Source organism: Sphaeramia orbicularis, chromosome 19 (genome assembly GCF_902148855.1).
Source record: "Sphaeramia orbicularis chromosome 19, fSphaOr1.1, whole genome shotgun sequence".
NCBI lineage: Eukaryota > Metazoa > Chordata > Actinopteri > Kurtiformes > Apogonidae > Sphaeramia > Sphaeramia orbicularis.
Window position 1 is genome coordinate 44,582,375 of NC_043975.1, and position 25,831 is coordinate 44,608,205.

The window sequence follows — 25,831 nt, forward strand, 5'->3', positions numbered from 1 at the left end:
GTTCATGAGGCTCAGACATAGAAACATCAATATTAATAATCAATGTGATATCTATCCCATAATATAAAACTCTATTCTGACATCAGTCTGTTTGTTTTGGATCCCAGACCCTTGCTAGAAAACAAACACCTGGATTCAACGTGTCCACAGACTTTTGTCCATTTGAGTCGCAGTCGGACAGTTCTGATCTGAGGCTGATGAAGTGTGAGCAGTGACAGGCCTTTGAACACTTGGCTCCAATCTACTCAAATGTATCCAATTACTGTGTGGAATGAGCAGTACTTTTTCCAAAGGCCTCTGTCTACCATCTTGTCTGCGATGGAAAAACCAATACTGCTCATGTGTTTGAACCCAGGCCATCCATTTAGTGTTCGACTTTGTCCTGTGGCTCAGTTAGCCTTTTGGATTACACTAGTATTTACAGGAGTCGCTTTTCCATTGGACATCTGTGCAAAACTTTACTGAAATTTACTAAATGTCGAAAAAAACAGAAGTTTGAAATGTCGATTTTTCTACGAAATCACAAAGGCAATGATTTGTCAATTTATTATCGTGAGATGACACGAGAAGTCATTCCATAAACATGGAGACGAATGTAAAAATGGTGTTGATTTACAGATATATTCATTATTATTATATATTACTCCCCTGTCTCATACTAAATTAAAAAATAATTGGGTTTCCTGGTGTGTCCACACATACCCACACATGTTTCTTCTTCTTTGCTTGTTGTAACATGCGTTTTTTTTAATTCACCTGACTCTAGTTGCAAAAAAAGGTCTTTCCGTTGCAGTTTTGTGTGATATACCATTTGCCAAAAAACCACCTCTTGCCAGCGCAAAAACTTTTAATCAAAAAATGAGACTTCTGGCTAAATTGTCATTATATTTGTGCAGTTTGAGGGTCAAAGGAAAAGGGACGACATACATACATGCACTGGGTAAGAAACTAAACAACAGAAATATTCAGCTCAATATTCCCACAGAAGTATTTTCAACAGAAAACAGAGGATGAATATTTATGACAGAGGGGCTGATTCATGACATGAAACACTGATGTGCTGAACCTCGAATGTCGACCTGTGACGTGTCTTAAAACCGACAGATTCAGGTGAAGTCTGATCAGGCCAAGGTTTACACTGTAAAAAAATCTCAATCTGACCAAGTGTATTTGTCTCACACCTAGTCCAAATATCTCATCACACTTAAAATCAGACAGAATCACCTAAAGAGGAACTTTTCAGTGAGATAAAAGAACTGATTTATAGACAATAGATCTGGAAAATCTGATTTCAACAAATCTGAACAACATAATTTTCATTTGTTGCACTGGCAGAGTTTTTGCTTAATTCACGATATTTTTTGCATAATTCAATTCAAGATTTTTTTTTTTTGTTTGCATAATTCAAGATCTTTTTGCTTAATTTGAGATTTTTTTTTGTCTGAATTCAAGATTTTTTGCTCAATTCAAGAATTTTTTGGGTAATTCAATTTTTTGCTTTATACAAGATTTTTTGCCTAATACAAGATTTTTTTGGATTCATTCTATATTTCTTTGCTTAATTCAGGATTTTTTTTCTTAATTCAAGGTTGTTGTTTTTTTTTGCTTAATTCAAGGTTTTTTGCTAAATCACAATTTTTTTCTTGATTCAAGATTTTTTTTTGCTTTTCTCAAGATTTTTTTTGCTTAATTCAAGATTGTTTTTGCTTAACTCAAGATTTTTTTTTTTTTCTCAATACAAGATTTTGCTTAAAATTCAAAATTGTTCTTTGCCTAACTCAAGATTTTTTTTGCCTAATTTTTTTCTTAATTCAAGTTTGTTTTTTTTTTGTTTTTTTTGCTTAATTCAAGATTTTTTGCTAAATCATGATTTTTTTCTTAATTCAAGATTTTTTGTTAATTCAAGATTTCTCTTGCTTAATTCAATATATTTTTTTGCTTAATTCAAGATCTTTTGTTTTGCTTATTTCAAGATTTTTTTTTTTTTTCTTTTTGCTTAATTAATTTTTTTTTTCTTAATTCAAGCAAAAAAAAAAATCTGCCAATGGAACAAGTGAAAATGATCTTGTTCAGATTTGTTGAAATCAGATTTTCCAGATCTAATCTCTATAAATCAGTTCTTCTATCTCACTGAAAAGTTCTTCTTTAGGTGATTCTGTCTGATTTTAAGTGTGATGAGATATTTGGACTAGAAATGAGACAAATACACTTGGTCAGATTTAGATTTTTTCCGGTCCATCCATCCTTCATTAGACATTTCCTTCCAGAGCAGAACTGTCACAATGTGTTTGGGTACAAGTCATTCATTATTTTGGTTTTATCAGCCTGTTGTTTTTGCATGTGCTTTTATTTTATTATCGATCATAAACAGCCGCTGGACGGTTTCCTCCCGTGTGTATAAATATGGAATACATTATCATCAATATGTTTCTTCTCCAACACCGACACAATCCTTGAACCAATCATCAGATTCCACCACATGTCGTTTCCTTCCATCCAAATCCACAGTGAACCAGAAAAAACAGATCTTAAAGAGCGTCTGGTGTGACCTCCCAGGAGGAGCCTGGAGACGATCATGTCAGTCCCTAAACAGTCAGCGGGTTTCAACAGTGGGAGACGTAAAACTCCTGCTGTCGACAACAGGACGAGCAACAACAAGGAAGCATTAACCAGAAAGAGTCATATTTTTAGCAGGAGACCAATTAATGCATGAGGGAAGGAACGGAATGGGAATAATGAGCAAATCAGCAACTATTCTCTCCCATGTTTCCCCATAGTATCTGCACCTAAAAATAATCCATAACTAGGACCGATCATGTTTAATGTTGGGAAGAAATGTCTGAAAAATAGAATAAAGCAACTAATTCAGTTTGTTTGTTTGTTTATGTCGAATATAACATTAAAACCAAACCACAAAAAGATTTATATAAAAGGAAAGGAAAGCATTAAAAAAGGAGCAGGATGAAGTTTAACTTATAAACAACCCCCCCCCATCATGCACCTACCCTAAATTCCTCTGTCAGATTCCATCAGTAACTCAAAAATCCTACACATATCAGACTAAATTCTGACTAAACACCAAAAACAAAAATGCTGAACATAGCAAGGATAGACTGTCCTGATCAAGTCATGATAATTTTATAATAGTTAGCAAATACTACTGATGGATTTTTGGGTAAATTCAATAGAGTAATCTGGGTTTTTTTTTTTTTTTTTTTTCAAGAAATCTTACCAAGATCATTTTCATGTGTTTCATTGGCAGATTTTTTATTTTTTTATTTTTTTCTCAATTCAAGGTTTTTTTTGCTTAATTCAAGCAAAACAATCTGCGAATGGAACAAGGGAAAATTATGTTAGTAATATTTCTTGAAATAAGATTTTCCAGATCTATTGTCTAAAAATAAGTTCTTTAAAAATTCTTGAATTAAGCAAAAAAAATTCTTGAATTAAGAAAAACATATTGAATTAAGAAAAAAAAATCTTGAATTAATAAAAAATCTCGAATTAAGCAAAAAAAAAAAAAAAAAAATTGAAATAAGCAAAAAAAAAAAAAAAAAAAAAAATCTTGAATTAAGGCAAGGCAAGGCAGGTTTATTTATATAGCACATTTCATGTACAAGACAATTCAACTGAGAAAAACATCTTGAATTAAGAAAAAAATCTTGAATTAGGCAAAAAAATCTTTGATTAAGAAAAACAATTTTGAATTAAAAAAAAATCTTGAATTAAACAAAAAAATCTTGAATTAAGAAAAAATCTTGAATTTAGACAAAAAAAAATCTTTGATTAAGAAAAAAATCTGGATTTAAGCAAAAAAAAATCTTGAATTAATAAAAAAAAAAATCTTTAATTTAGCAAAAAAAAATTATGAATTAAGCAAAAAACCTGCCAATGGAACAAGTGAAAATGATTTTAGTCAGATTAGTTGAAATCAGATTTTCCAGATCTATTGTCTATAAATCAGTTCTTGTATCTCATTGAAAAGTTCCTCTTTAGGTGATTCTGTCTGATTTTAAGAGTGATGAGATATTTGGACTAGAAATGAGGAAAATACACTTGGTCAAATTTAGATTTTTGCAGTGTAAGCTCAATTGATTCATTTATTTATTCAATGATTAAATTTAAAACCTTTAAAATTTACTTTTCCTGTATTGAATACCATTAAATGTGGAAAATAGTAAGAAAATTGATCTATTTTAAGTTCTCTGTGATCTTTTTTTTTTCATGTCACTGCATGTAAGTGTTCTAGTCGGTAATAAACCATACTGCAGCTTTTCCATTGTGTAAAACAGAACAGACTTTTGCTGCTTCTCTGTTCATTTAGGTTTACCAATAATCACTTAAAGCCAAGGTTGAATTTACACACTGTGTTTATATTGAACCAGGAGGGGCCTGAGGATATAACAGCAGATGAAAGGAGGAAACAGAACCTCTGAGGAGGGACCTGCACCAGTCCAAGGACCCGTTTGATGTTTAATACTGATGAAGAACGCATGGGAGCTGGGGTTTGGAGAGAAACGGAACGCCCAGGGACGCCAGTGGGTTTGTTTTTTTTTAAATATGGCAATTTACCTTTAAGCCTCAAAGCAGAGAATTACTCATGTCAAGAAAAGTCAGGGACAAGACCGGGAGGAAATGTGGAAAACAAGTCGAGGACGGATACCAGAACATCAAACTGGTCACATGACGGGTGGAGGGGTGTGTAGGTTGGTTACATGAGAACATATTTAGTCCAGTTTTACTCCAGTTTGTCATCTGCCTTAAAAATAAAGGCATGTGACAAAAAAAAAGGAAATGGTCAAAATAAAACTTTAATAACAGTCAGTGGTAATTATCACGATAAATGTCAACTCGTTATTTCTTTCTAAAGTTTCACGGCTGATATTTTGTCCCGAGTAAAACTAAAAAAAAAAAAAAAACAAAACTCATGGTTTTAAATTTGTGAATAACCCGAACAAATATCAACAACCTGAAATGTCTAAAGAAAATTCAGCACAATTTGAACTCTTTTCTGCCTGTTCCTCAGTGTTTAGTGTCTTTGTAGATCTGATCCATGATGCACATGTAGAAATGATAAGTTGAGGCAGAATATTGTTAAAATTGCACTGATTTTTCTTAAGAAATTTTAGTTTTCTCAGGCTATTCACATGTTTTTTGTTTGGGTAATTTATAAAAGTAAGTATTTTCATAATTTAATGGGTTTTTTTTTTTTACACCAAAACAAAGACAAAACTTTGGAGTTGTCATTATTTATAGGTTATTCTGTTATTATTTTACTGGTCCGACCCACTGGAGATCAAATCGGGCTGAATGTGGAACCTGAAAGAAAATGAGTTTGAGAGCCCTGCATTAGATCATGTGATCCAGTATCAGCGTACACAGTTACAGTGGAATATTCTGTTGGAACCACCCCAGTCAGGTCGAACATATATAATCCATGTAATGTCATTTTCAGTTTAAGTTCATACACAAGCAACAGAAATAATGCTGAGGTAAGCGTTGCACATTTACCCCCAACAAACATCTGTTTTTTTTTTTTTTTTAATGAGCTGCAGTTGGTAAATGTGCTGCTGTTTTCCACTGGATAAGATCAGTGGAACACTCTGGATTAAAGTGTCCTCACATACTGTATGCTGTATCATGTCATTAGCAGTGTGTGAAATTATACAGAGCAAGAGATGAGAAAGAAGCTGGAGGGGGTCTCATATCAAACAACACCCCCTCCCCCCCCTGCCCTCCACACACACACACGTACATGAAAACACGCCAGCGCACACACCAGTGCATACCCATGCATGTGTGCCAACAGGACCGCAGCGGCACAGGCCAACAGAACAGCGGTTCCACCTATAGAACGGTACACGCCGCCTGTGGGTGGAACCTGCATACATTAACATATGAATGAAAACAGCTGAAGTGAGCACGTGCAACAAGCATGTGTTCTACTTAGAGGCACAGACGCTGCTGCTGTTGTTCACTCCCTCAACATCGACTGACAATGCTGGGGTCCATCACATGACCCTGGACATGGTTCTGGTTCAACTGTAGAACGCTGCTCACAGACACACTGTAAAAAATCTAAATCTGACCAAGAGTATTTGTCTCATTTCTAGTCCAAATATCTCATCACACATAAAATCAGAAAGAATCCCCTAAAGAGGGACTTTTCAGGGAGCTATAAGAACTGATTTATAGACCATAGATCTGGAAAATCTGGTTTCTACTTCAACTTCAACTAATCTAAACAAGAAAATTTTCACTTGTTCCATTGACAGATTTTTTTTTTTTTGGCTTAATTCAAGATATTTTTTTTTTTGTGTGTAATTCAATATATTTTCTTGCTTAATTCAAGATTTCTTTTTACATAATTCAAGATTTTTTCTTGCTTAATTCACATTTTTTTTGCTTAATTCAAGATTTTTTTGCTTTATACAATTTTTTTTTTTTTTGCTGAATTCAAAGTTCAATTCAAATCAACGTTTATTTACTGTATATAGCACTTTACAACAACATAAAGAGGCCCAAAGTGCTTTGCATCTAAAATTTAAAATGTCCTGGTTCTAAATGTTCCTGTTTTACTGTCACTTGTTGAGTGGACCATAAGGTAGGTAAGATTTTTTTTTTTTTTGCTTTATTCAAGATTTTTGCTAAATCACATTTTTTTTTCTTAATTCAAGATTATTTTGCTTAATTCAAGCAATCTGATTTCAAGAAATCTGACCAAGATAATTTTCACTTGTTCCATTGGTGGATTTTTTATTTTTTTTTACTTAATTCAAGATTCTTTTTTTTTTTTTTTTGCTTAATTCAAAGGTCAAATCAAATCAAAGTTGATTTATATAGCACTTTACAACAACATAAAGAAGCCCAAAGTTCTTTACATCTAAAATTTAAAATATCCTGGTTCTAAATGTTCCTGTTTTACTGTCACTTGTTGAGCGGACCGTAAGGTTAAACATAACATGTGCACACTTGAAAACCCTCGACCTGACTTATCAGTGCATGTCAAAGTTTTTGGACAGATGGATGGACTGATGGATGACCAACTGCAGCCAGTGTGGCCAAGGGGAAAACCACACCAAAGTGAAGAAAAGGAAGAGAAAAACTAAACAAACCAATAAATAACCAACCTAAGGCTCCGTTCAGATGCAGGTAAATGTGACCTGGATCTGATCTGTTAATGACAGTCTGAACAGCACTAATCTGACCCAGACCACTTTCACATGTGGTCCTAAATCCGATACGTATCTGATATTTTCCAATGTGACTTCAGTCTGAACATCCAGGTCGCATTTATCTGACCTTCATGTCATTGAAATGCGACAAACATCACTCTTCTGAGTCCCTCCATATTTCCTTCTGTAAACACAGTGTGTGTCTGCGTGGTCACATATTCCATCAGGACCTCTTTAGTGTATGTGGGTCACTTCAGGGTCACATTATTTCAGACTCAAAACTGATAGAAGTCACATTTAATGTGGTGTATGAATCAACACACAAACAAATCAGATTTCACTAAATAATCTGAATTGTGCATTAAGACCTGCTGTGTGGGCGGAGCCTTTGTAACTCCTCCAGAGTGTCTGTTTTTGGTCACTTTAGTCAGTCCCCAAGCCCAGATAAAGGAGGACGGTTGGAGTTGGGACATAAAAACAAACTAGAACAGAGTATGGTTCATTTGTAGTTTTAAACATATTTAAGGTGTTTTTATTCTCACTTTTTGTTACTAACACTGTTATTCCTCTGTCCTACATTGTTCGTTACAATTACATGAATATTTACAATTATGCAAATGATTATTAATTAATATTATTAATTAATATATCATTTCACCGCTGAGGGGTCTCCCTGCTTTCACACAGTAGAAACAGACTGTGCTCTAGTCAAGGTTATAATAGTTTTGGATTTTTCATTCTAGTTTAGTTTTATTTAGTTTTGACTTTTTTTTCTCTAATTCAGTTAGTTTTAATTTGTTTTTACAGCAGGTTTGCTAGTTTTTGTTAGTTTTTCGTTATTTTCTAAATGCTTAGTTTTAGTTTACGTTTAGTTTTGTCGTATCTTTTCTCTTCTTCTCTGTCATATTCAAATAAATCCCAGACAGGACTCTGCTGCTTTCTCCCAACTTTAGTTTCCATATTTCCAGGTAGAGTGGGGACCAGAAGACGACTGGAAACCACAAGTGACCACAAGTGACGGACTGTGAAGTGCTCGAGGGAAATAAATCGCTTTCATATGAATCCAACATTAACAAAAATGAAAACAAAGGGAATTTTATCCATGTTTTATCTGTTTTAGTTAGTTTTGTAAACACACAATACAGTTTCAGTTAGTTATCATTTTTTTCTTTTAATTATAGTTTTTATTTATTTCAGTTAACGAAAATGTTTTTACAATTCTAGTTTTTGTCATTTCGATAGTTTTCATTAACGATAATAACCTTGGCTGTAGCATAAGTGACAGAAGACAATAGGAGAGGAGGTTTGTTTGTTTTTTTTTTTTTTGAGGCCAACATCATAAGGAGTGTGTCACTTCAACATACTTTCAGAAGACACTTTTCCACAGATCCAGGTCAAAGGTCAGATGGTGATTCCACCTGTTTTCCTCCATTGTCTGATTTTCACAGAAAAGACAAAGGAGGAACAGAGGTGAGACAGGTGGACTTTTACGCAGCGGACCTGTGTTCACCAATCAAAGGGGCGGAGCCACAGCAGAGAGTGGGATGGAAAACCTGTGTGTCTGAAATACCCCAACCATAGCGGTGCTGTTAACCTCTGCAGAGTCTTTCACCGTTCCACAAATGTTCTCATGGATACAGTCCTCTGCCCCAGGAGCCAACAGCTGGTGGATGTGGGTGTGTCCCAAGTTCCACACCTGTCTGGTGGATGTGGGTGTGTCCCTAGTTCCACACCTGTCTGGTGGATGTGGGCGTGTCCCCAGTTCCACACCTGTCTGGTGGATGTGGGCGTGTCCCCAGTTCCACACCTGTCTGGTGGATGTGGGCGTGTCCCCAGTTCCACACCTGTCTGGTGGATGTGGGCGTGTCCCCAGTTCCACACCTGTCTGGTGGATGTGGGCGTGTCCCCAGTTTCACACCTGTCTGGTGGATGTGGGCGTGTCCCCAGTTCCACACCTGTCTGGTGGATGTGGGCGTGTCCCCAGTTCCACACCTGTCTGGTGGATGTGGGCGTGTCCCCAGTTCCACCTCTGTCATACATTCGTCATCCAAACATCCCACCTTGGTTGGAACCAGAGGTGTTCCTTTTCCAGAGCGTTCCTGAACCCTGGTTCCACCTTTATCAGGGCTCTGTTCCTACACTGTAAGCCCGGACTTTGTATTTACTAAAATGCTTTCATTACGATGTACTTAAATGATTTCAATTTTATTCCATTACTATAAAGTGTTCAGTATATTTTACTAATTTGTAGACATAGTCGAAAGTACAAAAAAAGTTTCAGCTGAATGGATTTAAATCACTAAGTTTTAGTCATGACCACACCTTTTTATCTGTGCATTGCATTGTGGGTAATGGGCATGTTGTTGTAAATGTGTTCTTTTTCTGTGCAGGGGTTCAGTGGGGTTGTGCTGTTAGTGTTCATTTGGACCGAATGTGTGTATGTCAGTGTTTATTGGCCTTTTTGTGTTTGTTTTTGTATTTTTGTAGAGCTGCACCATGAGTCAGAGCCAAAGGAAGAACTATCGATTTACTGTTCAGCTTTAATTATTCTTGTTCAATGTGAATCTTGATGCCTTGCCAAAATAAAAGCACTTCCTGTACTGGCAAATTACACTGAGCAAACTTCCTGCTTAACTTCCAACCACGTTACAATATCCTCCTGAGACTCAAGAAAGTGAACATTTTAGCTTTTTACATTAAACTATCGTGATGGAACTTTTGGTTCTTTGAAGGGAGCCGTTCACTGAAAAGAGCCGTTCAAAAGACTGGCTCTTTTATGTTTTTTGCATTATTTTGAAACACCAATGTTTTAATGACTAAATATGCTACATGTGATGATTGACATTACATTTTAAAAGTGTTTAATTGGTGTGGCAGTAAATATTATCTTACCGTAAAAATTAGTTAAAATGTGGGCTAAATACATGACATGAGAGGTGACATTAGGCAAATGCTGGAATTTGACAAAAAACATCACGGTACATTATGTGGACTAGTCTGTAGCCTAAAAATGAAGAAGAAAATAAAACATTTTCTGATGAAATAACATTTTATTCTCCTCAAAACAAGAACAATAAATGTGTGTAAACATACGGAAAAAATGCACAAAACACAAAAGCGATTTATCATTGCAGTTACTTAAATACCTTAACAACTGTAGTGCATTTTCCCTCAGAACAAGAACAATAATTGTGTGTAAACATACGGTAAAAATTGCACAAAACACAACAGTGATTAATAACTGTTGTTAATAAAAAAATAAAAAATAAAAGAATTGCTCTTTACAAAGACTCAGTTCCCATCATTCATTTCAAAGAGCCGTTCAAAAGATTCAGTTCGTTCATGAACATCACATCACTATTAAACAATTGTCTTGATTGGAAACTGTATAATGCAATAGTTTTTTCAGATACATTTTTGAAATTAGTATTTATTTATTTATTTATTTTCTAATGGAATGTCCTTTGCAATAGACAGCATTTGTTAAGTAAAACTGTCAAACTTTTGTCCCCTACAGAGGACAAAACTGCATTGCTGGGTCTCAGGAGGATATATTAAGTTGAATAATTTCATAAAGCAATTTATATTGTAAAAGATTTTAATTTAAATTTAATTAACATGGAATGGAGTGCAATGAACTGATGATATTAAGTCTAATGATCATACAAAGCAATTGACATTGCAACAAATTTGAAGTTAAATTAATTTGTCATTTAGTGTGTTGTACTTAAAATAGCAATTCCATTCAAATCAAGCATTTAAGTTTAATACACTCAAGTTTTCATTATTCATTACTTACATTTTTTAAGGCAACCGGTTTTAGGGATGTTACGATTACCGGTATAACAATAAACCACTGTAAAATTGCCAACGGTTAGTATTACTGTTTAAATTCTAATTATCATGATAACTGTGTTTGATTACCGCAGACAACACCTATGTAAAGATCTGCTTTTATGTCAAATATTTGAGTATAGTGTTAATTTATTACAATTTTAATTTTATATGCCTAATATTTGGAACCAACATTCACTTTTAAACTCTTTGAAAGGTTTGTTAAGCATCTTTGTGCCATTTCTGCAATAAATTATATACATTTTTCAAATCAGATTTTAAATGTTTTGTGTGTGTTTTTGGTCCTTTTGTGTTGATATAGTAGGTTAAAGTGAAAAAATAATAGGCAGATAAGATAGATGAAGTTGTGCTGAAAAAAGATACCAAACAAGGATATAGTAAACATTTGTTTATACAGTTTATAAAGGCAAAATCAAAAGTACTGAAAAACGGCCAAAATAGGCTCAGACCACTAAGGGTTAATACCTGAATGTTTCTGCCAAGAGAAAGTACATTGTAGCAATTATTTAATTTATTTTTTATTTTTTTAATTACAGCTTGGTTAAATGATTTCAGTGTGTGTATTAGTACTTTTTGAACATTTTGAGCACAATTTCAACAATATCGCCATAATAATAATAACCGTGATAATTTTGGTCACAATAACCATGATATGAAATTTTCATATCGTTACATCCCAAACAGGTTTACTCAGTTTTTTAAAGTAAACTCAACTTATCTGGTCTTACAGTGTACCTCCAGAGGAGTTCCAGAGGTGGAACCAGATGATCCACCATTTCATTTACACAGACGACGGAACAGAAAAAAGGGGGAATATTCTAAGGGTCTAGTGGTTTCAGTCTGGAGCTGCGGCCGTTGCCTTTTCTTTCTAAATGTGCTGTACTCACCACTCCTGCTGCGTAACATCCTGGAGGAGGTGCCGTTGGCTCGTCCTCCACTGGACGGACTGGCTGTGGTGTTCTCCACGGAGCTCACCTCACCCCCCTGCTGTTTCAGCAGGTCCGTCAACGTCCTGGAGACCAACACACATACACAGACTTTTTGGTTTTATTGGGTCATTATTATAATTTCACTCATGCCTGTAGTAGAAGCTGGAGAAGAAGCTGTTTTAACAGAATTATAACATGCACTAAATAGTAAATGAAGATCTGTGAAAAATAGCGCATAAATATTACAGTCAGATTAACAACACCCAGTCATCAGTCATTCTGCAAATCACACATGTATTTACCCCAAAAAGAAAGGTGGAAGGAAGGGGTTTTTGCTGAAATTCTATAAAAGTATAAGCACGTTTTTTTAAAAGTTGGGTTTAGAACAGGGCTCTCAAACTCATGTTCTTTCAGGTTCCACATTCAGCCTGATTTGATCTCCAGTGGGCCAGACCAGTAAAATAATAAAATAATAATCTATAAATAATGACAACTCCAAATTTTTGTCTTTGTTTTAGTGCAAAAAAAAAAAATCTCCATTAAATTATGAAAATACTTACTTTTATAAACTATCCAAACAAAAAAGATGTGAATAACCTGAAAAAAAAACTGAAATTTCCTAAGAAAAATCAGTGCAATTTTAACAATATTCTGCCTCAACTTATCATTTCTACATGTGTGTTATGGATCAGATCTACAAAGACACTAAACACTGAGGAACAGGCAGAAAAGAGTTCAAATTGTGCGGAATTTTCTTTAGACATTTCAGGTTGTTCATATTTGTTCAGATTATTCACATTTTATTGTTACAGGATAGTTTGTAAATGTAAATATTTTCATAATTTAATGTTATTTTTTGCACTAAAACAAAGAAAAAAAAATTGAAGTTTATATTTATACACATAATGTAATATTATTTTTTTCACATCAAACCGAGAAGAAAATCTGGAGTCATTCTTTTTTGTTGGTTCTTCTGCTGTTATTATCTGACTGTAGATCATATTGGTCTGTATGTGGAACCTGAACTAAAATGAGTTTGACAGCCTTGACTGTGGAATTTTTACACTTTACAAATTCATCCCAGGGGCCAGATTGGAACCTTTGGTGGGCCGCATTTGGCCCCTGGGACACATGTTTGAGACCCCTGGTTTAGATACTAATGATAAGGATACCAGGGCTTTGATAAACACAAGAAAAATTAAATAAATACATAAATAAATAAAGTGTCTGGTCTTTGATGACATCTTATATAAAACAGTATAATTTTTTTCTCATTACTTTTTTTTTTTCTTTCTTTTTTTTTTTGTCCCTGCTGGTTTTTAAAGTATATCTGTTAAACCAAACAGGAGAAAATTTAACCCATAAAGACCCAGTGCTACTTTTGTGTTAGTTTTAGTTCCAAATTAATTTTTCTGTCCATTTAATCTCTCTTAAGTGATTTATCACCATTTATCATATTATTATCCTCTCCATTTTGCTTTTTCATTGATGTAGATCACACGTATTTTTTTAGAAATGTGCGAAAATAACTGTTTTGGGAGACGGTGTGTGGAGAATTTCAACAAATAATGCGGTATGAGATTCCAATGTGCTGTGATGGACTGTATTTGTGTAACTTATCTGTTGGAAATGTAGTGGGAAATGACATATACTTGGTTAAAGTACTTTTAGTGGCTGTAAAAAAAAAAAGGAACTGGAGAAAGACGGAAGCACCAACACAGGCCCAATGGATCACAATTACTGAAGGACTACATATATATAATGGAAAAAAAATAACTGACAAACTGCAACTACAAGAAGCACGAATGGACAAAAAATGGAATAAATGGACTGAATACAGAACCCAGAATGGAGGAAGGACTGAATAATGTCAATATAAGGTCGTGTTGTTAACCCAAGAAAGGTTGTTTGTTGGTTTTTTGTTTTTGCTGATTATGTGTTCATAAAATTTGAATAAAAACTTAAGTTAAAAAAAAAAAAAAAAGAGGTGTCTTCCTATAATTACTGATCCTGTACTTTAATCATTATGCTGAGATTACATTTGAGGGTTATTATATCAGAAAGAGAGAAAACTGAATAAACAGTGTCTTTTTCAGTCCAATCTGTCATTAACGGAACATAAACCGAATGTGTCCATCCACTGTCACTGATCCAACTCCATGGGTTTTACTGGGGAATCAATGTTAGAGAAGATGATGGTGTTTCCACCGTAACTACGGAGCCTTTGAACGTCCAAATATGGTCATATCTGATGACCATGAAAAGATGAAGAACTGTATTTTACACCAATTATTGACATGGACTGATAGGATTAGTGTATAAACAGGAATTACACAGTTTAGATCAGTAGATTGGTTTAGGTTTACAAGGTGGACGTTTGGGTCTTTAAGGGTTTAAAGGAGGACATTTGGGTCTTTAAGGGTTTAAAGGAGGACATTTTGGTCTTTAAGGGTTAAAAGGAGGACGTTGGGTCTTTAAGGGTTAAAGGAGGACGTTGGGTCCTTTAAGGGTTAAAGGAGGATGTTTGGTCTTTAAGGTTAAAGGAGGATGTTTGGGTCTTTAAGGGTTAAGGAGGACGTTTGGGTCTTTAAGGGTGAAAGGAGGACGTTTGGGTCTTTAAGGGTTAAAGGAGGATGTTTGGGTCCTTTAAGGGTTAAAGGTGGACGTTTGGGTCTTTAAGGTTTAAAGGTGGACGTTTTGGGTCTTTAAGGGTTAAAGGTGGACGTTTGGGTCTTTAAGGGTTAAAGGAGGACGTTTGGGTCTTTAAGGGTTAAAGGAGGACGTTTGGGTCTTTAAGGGTTAAAGGTGGACGTTTGGGTCTTTAAGGGTTAAAGGAGGATGTTTGGGTCTTTAAGGGTTAAAGGTGGACGTTTGGGTCTTTAAGGGTTAAAGGTGGACGTTTGGGTCTTTAAGGGTTAAAGGAGGACGTTTGGGTCTTTAAGGGTTAAAGGTGAACATTTGGGTTTGTAAGGGTTAAAGGTGGATGTCTGGGTCTTTAAGGGTTAAAGGTGGACGTTTGGGTCTTTAAGGGTTAAAGGTAGATGTTTGGGTCTTTGAGGGTTGAAGGAGGACGTTTGGGTCTTTGAGGGTTAAAGGTGGACGTTTGGGTCTTTGAGGGTTAAAGGTGGACATCTGGGTCTTTAAGGGTTAAAGGTCGATGTTTGGGTCTTTAAGGGTTAAAAGTGGACGTTTGGGTCTTTAAGGGTTAAAGGTGGATGTTTGGGTCTTTAAGGGTTAAAGGTGAACATTTGGGTTTGTAAGGGTTAAAGGTGGATGTCTGGGTCTTTAAGGGTTAAAGGTGGACGTTTGGGTTTGTAAGGGTTAAAGGTGGATGTCTGGGTCTTTAAGGGTTAAAGGTGGACGTTTGGGTCTTTAAGGGTTAAAGGTGGATGTTTGGGTCTTTAAGGGTTAAAGGAGGATGTTTGGGTCTTTAAGGGTTAAAGGAGGATGTTTGGGTCTTTAAGGGTTGAAGGTGGATGTCTGGGTCTTTAAGGGTTGAAGGTGGATGTTTGGGTCTTTGAGGGTTAAAAGTGGACGTTTGGGTCTTTAAGGGTTAAAGGTGGACGTTTGGGTCTTTGAGGGTTAAAGGTGGACGTTTGGGTCTGTAAGGGTTAAAAGTGGACGTTTGGGTCTGTAAGGGTTAAAGGTGGACGTTTGGGTCTTTAAGGGTTAAAGGTAGATGTTTGGGTCTTTGAGGGTTAAAGGAGGACGTTTGGGTCTTTAAGGGTTAAAGGTGGACGTTTGGGTCTTTGAGGGTTAAAGGTGGACATCTGGGTCTTTAAGGGTTAAAGGTCGATGTTTGGGTCTTTAAGGGTTAAAAGTGGACGTTTGGGTCTTTAAGGGTTAAAGGTGGATGTTTGGGTCTTTAAGGGTTAAAGGTGGATGTTTGGGTCTTTAAGGGTTGAAGGTGGATGTTTGGGTCTTTGAGGGTTAAAGGTGGACATCTGGGTCTTTAAGGGTTAAAGGTGGATGTCTGGGTCTTTAAGGGTTAAAGGTGGACGTTTGGGTCTTTAAGGGTTAAAGGTGGATGTTTGGGTCTTTAAGGGTTGAAGGTGGATGTTTGGGTCTTTGAGGGTTAAAGGTGGACATCTGGGTCTTTAAGGGTTAAAGGTGGATGTCTGGGTCTTTAAGGGTTAAAGGTGGATGTCTGGGTCTTTAAGGGTTAAAGGTGGACGTTTGGGTCTTTAAGGGTTAAAGGTGGATGTTTGGGTCTTTAAGGGTTAAAGGTGGATGTTTGGGTCTTTAAGGGTTAAAGGAGGATGTTTGGGTCTTTAAGGGTTGAAGGTGGATGTTTGGGTCTGTAAGGGTTAAAAGTGGACGTTTGGGTCTGTCAGGGTTAAAGGTAGATGTTTGGGTCTTTAAAGGTTAAGGGTGTGTATTTGGGTCTTTAAGGGTTAAAATAAACTGGTTATAATCGATTTAATGTTGATTTCTCCTTCTACTGAAGACATTTCATGGTTGGGTCTTCATCTGTGACATCTGTTCCCCTCACCCATGTGTCCTTCTGGTCTCCTGAGAACAACAGCTGGACCTGTGTTGTACACAAGCAGCGCTGACATACACAGGAAATGTATTTACAGTAGATCCTTTCATCCCAGAGGAGCATGTGTTCACTAATGCATCCCATCCATGGAACACACATGGACGTCAAATCAGAAGTGGAGTCTTCCAATGAGAGATGGAGTAATTGAACATGAAGTTTGTGCAGTGAACCTGAGTAACCTGGGTCATAAGAGTAAGAGGAGACACACACATGCACATGCACACGCACACACACACACGCGCACACACACACCTACACACACACAACACACACACACACACACACACACACACACACACACACACACACACACACACACACCAGTTTAACCCAGAAAGACCCACTGCTACTTTTATGGCAGTTCACAAATGATTATTTCTCTATTTTTAACTCTTTTTTTTTCCTGATTTTCTATTCTATTCTTTCTATTTTCACTATTTTAAACTCTATTTTTAAGTGATTTATCACCATTTATTCTAATAATAGGCTCAATATTTTGCATTCTTCTGTGAAAATCCAGTATTATTCTACATTTAATTCATTTATTTCATTTAATCTTTATTCAAGATTTTTTTTTTTGCTGAAGTCAAGATTTCTTTGCTTAATTCAAGTTTTTTTTTTTTTTTTGCTTAATTTAAGTTTTTTTTTTTTTTTTTTTTGCTTAATTCAAGATATATATATATATATATATATATATATATATATATATATATATTTTTTTTTTTTTTTTTTTTTTTTTTTTTTTTTTTTTTTTTTTTTTTCTTAATTCAAGCAAAAAGAAAAAAAAATCTGCCAATGGACAAGTGTAAATTATCTTGGTAAAATTTCTTGAAATCAAATTTTCCAGATCTATTGTCTATAAATCAGTTCTTATTCTCACTGTAAAGTTTGTCTTTAGGTGATTCTGTTTGAATTTAAGTGTGATGAGATATTTGGACAAGAAATGAGAAAAATACACTTGGTAAGATTTAGATTTTTTCCAGAGTGAAACAATCAATCAATCAATAAATAAATACTTAGTTTTTAATGTTTTACTTTTACTTTTTGTAAGGCGTCTTTGAGTACTTAGAAAAGCGCTATATAAAACCGATGTATTATTATTATTATTATTATTATTATTATTATTATTATTATTATTATTATTATTATCATCATTATTTTTATTACTTTTTCCCAATACATGCAGTGAAAGACAGGAAATCAGACTCAGTTTGTAAAATAATAATCCCAGATGACGTACACTTCACCTTTTGGGGTTTGATGGTGCTGTAGAGGAGCAGAAAACAGACACTGAAGAACTTCACCAGACTGGATTCATATAAATCTGTGTTAGTTCGCTAATGTCTCAGAATGACTTTTAATAAAATTCTGTATCTAGTGTCTCAGATTTCATGAACATGTGACCTCCACCAGGCCTTTTTCCCACTCTATCGTCCCTCTCTGCAGACACACTTTGGCCACACCTCCTCCTCCTCCTGCTCCTCCTCCTGCTCCTCCTCCTCCTCCGCTGTCACACACTCTCATCACTTTGAATAAACACTTTTCCACATTTCCACTCCCTGTGCATTTGCTGAGTTTACAGTGTCGATGGTATTCTCTCCCTTGATCAATAATTCAAACAGCGGTGCTTCTGTTCTGCTAATGAAGCTCATGTGTTCAGCGTCGACGACACACACAGGTACACAAAACACACACACTAGAACACACACAGACACAGGAAAAGGACGACTTTGGTCCAAATAGTCCACCAATAGTCTGTCTACAGCTGTGGAACATCAGGGAGTTTTGCCAAAAAGTGACTCCTGCATGAACTTGAAATGGAATCATTAATGTCCTACAGAAGCATTCACACTTGAAGGTCTTCAGTGTCTGTTTTCAGCTCCTCCACACCAACATCAAACCCAAAAGATAATACATACAGTTACGGAAAAAATGATTAAACCACCCCTTGTTTTGTTCAGTTTCTTGTTCATTTTAATGCCTGGTCCAACTAAAGGTCCTTTTTTTTTTTTTTTTTTTTTTTTCCACAGCTATTTTTTATTGAGTTTTTTACAGAACATATATAAAACACAAACAACAAAACAAACAAAAACATCACAAATAGGACTGTGTATCAGCAAGAATATGGCGATACGATACAAATCCCAATACTAGGATCATGATACGATATATTATGGTACTGTTAAAAAGGCTTTTTTTTTTTTTTAAATGAATATTTCCTTGAAGAATTGAATTACAGCAGAAATATTTACAAATACTAAACACATTTTTATTTGATCCCAACAGGATCTAATGCTATATCACAAAATGTTCCTGTGTTCAAACTGAAATTCTGTTTTACAGACATTACAGTTTCAGATCCTGTTCAAATGTTCATATTCTATTAGTTCAGAACTAACATCAGAACAGTATTTTAGTTCAATCCCAACAAAGGAACTAATATTTAATAAAAGAGTGTTAAAAAATAATAAATAAAATGTAAAATAAAAAAGAAAAACAAAAAAAATAAAAATGAACCTCCACAATATCTGCATTTGAATAAATACCTAAAAATATCGAGACAGTACTTTTTAATATCGATACAGTATTGTGAAATGAAATATCATGATATATTGCAGAACCGATATTTTCTTACACTCCTAATCACAAAGCAAGCCACCTATCGTCCTGAACAAATGTAACAAAGTTTGTGACGCAAACTTACATTTAGACATAGGTACAAAATATCACCGAGAAAACAGGAAGAAAAATAACTAAAAACCGAGTCAAATTAACACCCAGCCATAAAGCGTCACAGTGTTCAGAGAAACGTGTTTGCTAAAACCTATATTACAAAACATGGCCCATCCAGAAAAGAATTTTACATAAGCAGACAGCATTGGTGGTTAAATATTAGGTCACATACTCTACATCATAATATAAAAAAGAAAAACCTCTATAGAGGGAATGCACATACGTCACTTCCCCCCTGGGCCACGCCCCTCTAGGTCAGACTGAGTGGCAAAAACCAACCTGCTCAACATGGCGGAGCATAGCAGTAACTACAGCGAGACCGGGAAAATGTGGAATATAACATGAAACTAAAGGCAGCTGGACTGGACATGGATCCATACAAGCTACCAAACAACAAGCAGCCTACGAACATTGATATGTGGACAGAAATCATGTATCCTGACATTTATATGAACCTGATTTCAACGCTGGGAAAATCCCCAATGCAAAGGCTGAAAGCATCCAAAAGACAAAGAGTTGTTGACATCCTCGTTATCGTTAATTAGAGGATTACAGCTGGTGAGTGCTTTCAGTTCAACATACTATTGTTTTTGAGGTTTTCTGTCAGTGCAGACGTATTTTCTTGGTGGTGATTGCCAAGGTAAATGTCACATCTGCCACCAGACATTAGTCTGGTTTTGTCTGTCTTGTGTGTTTTGTCTGTCACTTCCTGTTTTATTTTGTTAAGTTCTCCTCATGTGTCATGTGTGGTGTCTTTGCTTCCCTTCCCTAATCAGTCCACCTGTGTGTGATTACCTGTCCCCGCCCTGATTTGCTCCACCTGTGTCTCATTGTCTTCCCTCCCTCTTGTGTATTTAAGCCCTGTGTTTTCCCCTGTCCTGTGCCAGTTCGTATCATCTTGTGTGTTACTTACCAGTGTTTTTGATCCTGTTTGTTTGTCTGCCTGTTTTTGACCTGGATTGTTGTTCTGGACCTCTGCCTTTTTGCCCGTTCCCTGTCTGTGCCTCTGCTATTGTTGCTTCAACGTGTGTTCGACCTTTTGCCTGTTTTACCGGTACGTGAGCTTGTCTAAACCCAATGTACTGTTGCCTATCCGTTTGCCTCTTTGTGTATGACCTGGTCTGTTTCCTGACCTCCCTCTGCTCTCCCCTAGTCAGATACCCAACGTGTGTTTTCGGTCCAGGCTGTGAGGGTCCGTCTCCGATCCGCTTTACAAACCCCGAGAAGAACCCAGAACTCTGTACCCTCAAGAATCTGTATTTTTTCACAATCCTTGACTTGTCAGTTGAACCTGTGTTTAATAAACACGTTGAACTTTTACGTCTGCTTCCGGGTCTTGCACTCGGGTTCAGTCACCGTACTCAGTTCATTACAGTAAAGGCCCAGCAGTAGTGCTCACAGTTCACTACTGATTTACTGGAGTTGAACCCTTAGTATTGACCCAAGTGAGTGGATGATCTACTGGTACTGTGGAGATTTAAGTAGAGTTAACATCAAATACTACGCAGCTACAACAGCTTTGTGCTAGAGTACCCCCTTATTTGGAAAACTAGGTTAGCCTCAGTTTAAGCTAGTTTATAAATCATGTAGAGCACAAGGTTCATAATCACACAATTGAAGACAAAAACGTTTCAGTTCTGAAATATAGAACTAAATGACAGATGCTAACATTAAGAGCTTTACTAAGAAGTAAAGTTAGCCAAAACAGTATGTAATTTAAGGTATGATTTTACACAAGAATACAGCATAAATTAACGTTATCTGACACGAAATGGCAACCATAAATCTAGGTTTTGTTGTCTGGATTCCAGTTATTTCTACGAATTGCAGCGATCCATCTGGTTCTTCTGTCTTTGGCTTTAGGTCGCCGGTAAAACGATAGCTCAGAGTGCTTTTTAAACCTATTTGTGCAATCAATGACACAACAGCTCTTCCCCATTTTTTCGATTGTTCTAAAGTTTTCGCAGTATTCAAGCCAAAGCCGTTACTCATCTCCCTCTTTATGCCACTCAGTGGACGTTAACCGTGGTGACTTCCGCTAGCGGTGATGTCACGTGCATACCCTCTAAAGCCAGCTCAGGGAGGTATGTCATGAAATTGTTAAGTTTGAACATAGTCAAAAAAATGTTGCAATTTAATAAACAATTTAGCTGTAGAGCCTCGTAGGGTAAACTTAATCTTTTCCAATCTACTAAAATGGAGAGCATCTTTGATCCAGCTTTCAAACTGGAGAAAGTGGAGATTTTCAACATAGCGAGATCCTACTCCTCACTAATAATGAAAGAAAAGCTATAAAATCTGCCTCAGGGTTTGGTTAGGTCACTGAATGGGGTAGTGTTGCAAACAGTGCTACTAAAGCAGTGGTGTCAAACTCATTTTAGTTCAGGGGCCAGATTCAACTGAATTTGATCTGCAGTGGGCCGAACCAGTAAAATAAAAACATAATATATAAATACTGTCAACTCCAAACTTTTCTCTATGTTTTAGAGTGAAAAAAGTTAATTTACATTATGAAAAGGGTTATATCTACAAACTATCCTTTCAAAAGATGTGAATAACATGAACAAACTGAAAAAATAAGTGTAATTTTAACAATATTCTGCTTCAATTTATTATTTACACATGTACATTATAATGTAGAGATCACAGTGGATCTACAAACACTCAAAATATTTAATAACGGGCAGAATATTGTAAAAATTGTACTTCTCTTAAGACGTAAGTCCAATTTTGTAAATAATTAACAATTACGTAAGTACAACAATCTTCTCTTAAGTTTATACTTCTTCCTACTCCTTTTCGATCATGCAAAATTCAGACTTGTATGTGCTTGAAGATAGATTCTGTCCATTTAAATGTTTTATTTTGTTTTGTTTTATTTTGTTTCTTTGCATGTTCGAAATAAATAAATCAAAAACCGAAATAAATAAACAAATCAAATCAAGACATCAGGTTGTTCATATTTGTTCAGGTTATTCACATTTTTTGCAAAATTATTCTTTGTTTTAGTGTAAATATATGAAAATATTTACATTTACAAAGAGAAACATTTGGAGCTGTCATTATTTATATGTTCTTATGATAATATTTGACTGAATCCTGCCTACTTTGAGATCGAACTGGTCTGAATGTGGAATCTGAACTAAAAGGATTGTTAATATTTTAGTGTAATTTTTGCATTTCACAAATTCATCCCAAGGGATTTGGTCCCTGGGCCACATGTTTGACACCTGTGTACTAAAGGATCGGGATGAAGGGACACATGAAGAGTCTTGGATAGGGCCAAAAAAATCTGACTCAACTGTTTGTTCAACTGTCTGTTCAACAGTATTTGGGTCTGCATGAAAAACCAATGTGCAGCCACAGACAAGAGTCACATTTACAACAGAAACACACACATTTACAGTAGAAACGCACACATTTACGGTAGAAACACACACATTTATGGTAGAAACACACACATTTACAATAGAAACATACACATTTACAATATAAACACACACATTTACAATAGAAACCCACATTTACAGTAGAAACACAAACATTTACTATATAAACACACACATTTACAATAGAAACACACACATTTACAGTAGAAACACAAACATTTATAATAGAAACACACACATTTACAGTAGAAAAACACACATTTAGAATAGAAACTTTTACAGTAGAAACACACACATTTACAATAGAAACACACAAATTTACAGTAGAAACACAAACATTTACTATGGAAACACACACATTTACAGTAGAAACACACACATTTACAACAGAAACACACACATTTACAATAGAAACACACACATTTACAGTAGAAACACACACATTTACAACAGAAACACACACATTTACAGTAGAAACACAAACATTTATAATAGAAACACACACATTTACAGTAGAAACACACATTTACAACAGAAACACACACATTTACAACAGAAACACACATTTACAATAGAAACACACATTTACAGTAGAAACACACACATTTACAACAGAAACACAAACATTTACAATAGAAACACACACATTTACAGTAGAAACACACACATTTACAACAGAAACACACACATTTACAGTAGAAACACAAACATTTATAATAGAAACACACACATTTACAGTAGAAACACACATTTACAACAGAAACACACACATTTACAACAGAAACACACATTTACAATAGAAACACACATTTACAGTAGAAACACACACATTTACATTAGAAACACACATTTACAGTAGAAACAAACACATTTACAACAGAACCACACACTTTTACAGTAGAAACACACACACAGTAGAAACACACACATTTACAGTAGAAACACACACATTAACAATAGAAACACACACACACGTACAGTAGAAACACACACATTTACAATAGAAACACACACATTTACGGTAGAAACACACACATTTACAGTAGAAACACACACATTTACAATAGAAACACACACACTTACAGTAGAAACACACACATTTACAGTAGAAACACACACATTTACAATAGAAACACACACATTTACAGTAGAAACACAAACATTTATAATAGAAACACACACATTTACAGTAGAAAAACACACATTTAGAATAGAAACATTTACAGTAGAAACACACACATTTACAATAGAAAGAAACTTTTACAGTAGAAACACAAACATTTACTATAGAAACACACACATTTACAGTAGAAACACACACATTTACAACAGAAACACACACATTTACAGTAGAAACACACAGATTTACAGTAGAAACACACACATTTACAACAGAAACACACATTTACAATAGAAACACACACATTTACAGTAGAAACACAAACATTTATAATAGAAACACACACATTTACTGTAGAAACACACACATTTACAACAGAAACACACACATTTACAACAGAAACACACATTTACAATAGAAACACACACATTTACAGTAGAAACACACACATTTACAACAGAACCACACACTTTTACAGTAGAAACACACACACAGTAGAAACACACACATTTACAGTAGAAACACACACATTAACAATAGAAACACACACATTTACAGTAGAAACACACACATTTACAGTAGAAACACACACATTTACGGTAGAAACACACACATTTACAGTAGAAACACACACATTTACAATAGAAACACACACACTTACAGTAGAAACACACACATTTACAATAGAAACACACACACAGTAGAAACACACACATTTACAATAGAAACACACACATTTACAGTAGAAACACATTTACAGTAGAAACACACACATTTACAATAGAAACACACACACTTACAGTAGAAATACACACATTTACAGTAGAAACACACACATTTACAATAGAAACACAAACATTTATAATAGAAACACACACATTTACAGTAGAAAAACACACATTTAGAATAGAAACATTTACAGTAGAAACACACACATTTACAATAGAAAGAAACTTTTACAGTAGAAACACAAACATTTACTATAGAAACACACACATTTACAGTAGAAACACACACATTTACAACAGAAACACACACATTTACAATAGAAACACACAGATTTACAGTAGAAACACACACATTTACAACAGAAACACACATTTACAATAGAAACACACACATTTACAGTAGAAACACAAACATTTATAATAGAAACACACACATTTACAGTAGAAACACACACATTTACAATAGAAAGAAACTTTTACAGTAGAAACACAAACATTTACTATAGAAACACACACACATTTACAGTAGAAACACACACATTTACAATAGAAACACAAACATTTACTATAGAAACACACACATTTACAGTAGAAACACACACATTTACAACAGAAACACACACATTTACAGTAGAAACACAAACATTTATAATAGACACACACATTTACAGTAGAAACACACACATTTACAACAGAAACACACACATTTACAACAGAAACACACATTTACAATAGAAACACACACATTTACAGTAGAAACACACACATTTACAGTAGAAACACACACATTTACAACAGAAACACACACATTTACAGTAGAAACACACACACAGTAGAAACACACACATTTACAGTAGAAACACACACATTAACAATAGAAACACACACATTTACAGTAGAAACACACACATTTACGGTAGAAAACACACACATTTACAGTAGAAACACACACATTTACAATAGAAACACACACACTTACAGTAGAAACACACACATTTACAATAGAAACACACACATTAACAATAGAAACACACACATTTACGGTAGAAACACACACATTTACAATAGAAACACACACACTTACAGTAGAAACACACACATTTACAATAGAAACACACACATTTACAATAGAAACACACACACTTACAGTAGAAACACACACATTTACAATAGAAACACACACATTTACAATAGAAACACACACATTTACAATAGAAACACACATTTACAGTAGAAACACACACATTTACAATAGAAACACACATTTACAGTAGAAACACATTTACAGTAGAAACACACACATTTACAATAGAAACACACACATTTACAATAGAAACACACACACTTACAGTAGAAATA

The 25,831-nt window shown here is 35.0% G+C and overlaps 1 protein-coding gene across 1 annotated transcript in view; it reads right to left on the bottom strand.

Annotated features, from left to right (window-relative positions):
* Positions 1 to 25,831, bottom strand: part of shisa8b (shisa family member 8b) — a 108,180-nt gene that overhangs the window by 34,544 nt on the left and 47,805 nt on the right. The window contains exon 3 of the mRNA XM_030121964.1: positions 11,918 to 12,042. Coding sequence (XP_029977824.1) covers positions 11,918 to 12,042 — 125 coding nt within the window. The remainder of the gene's footprint in view (positions 1 to 11,917; positions 12,043 to 25,831) is intronic.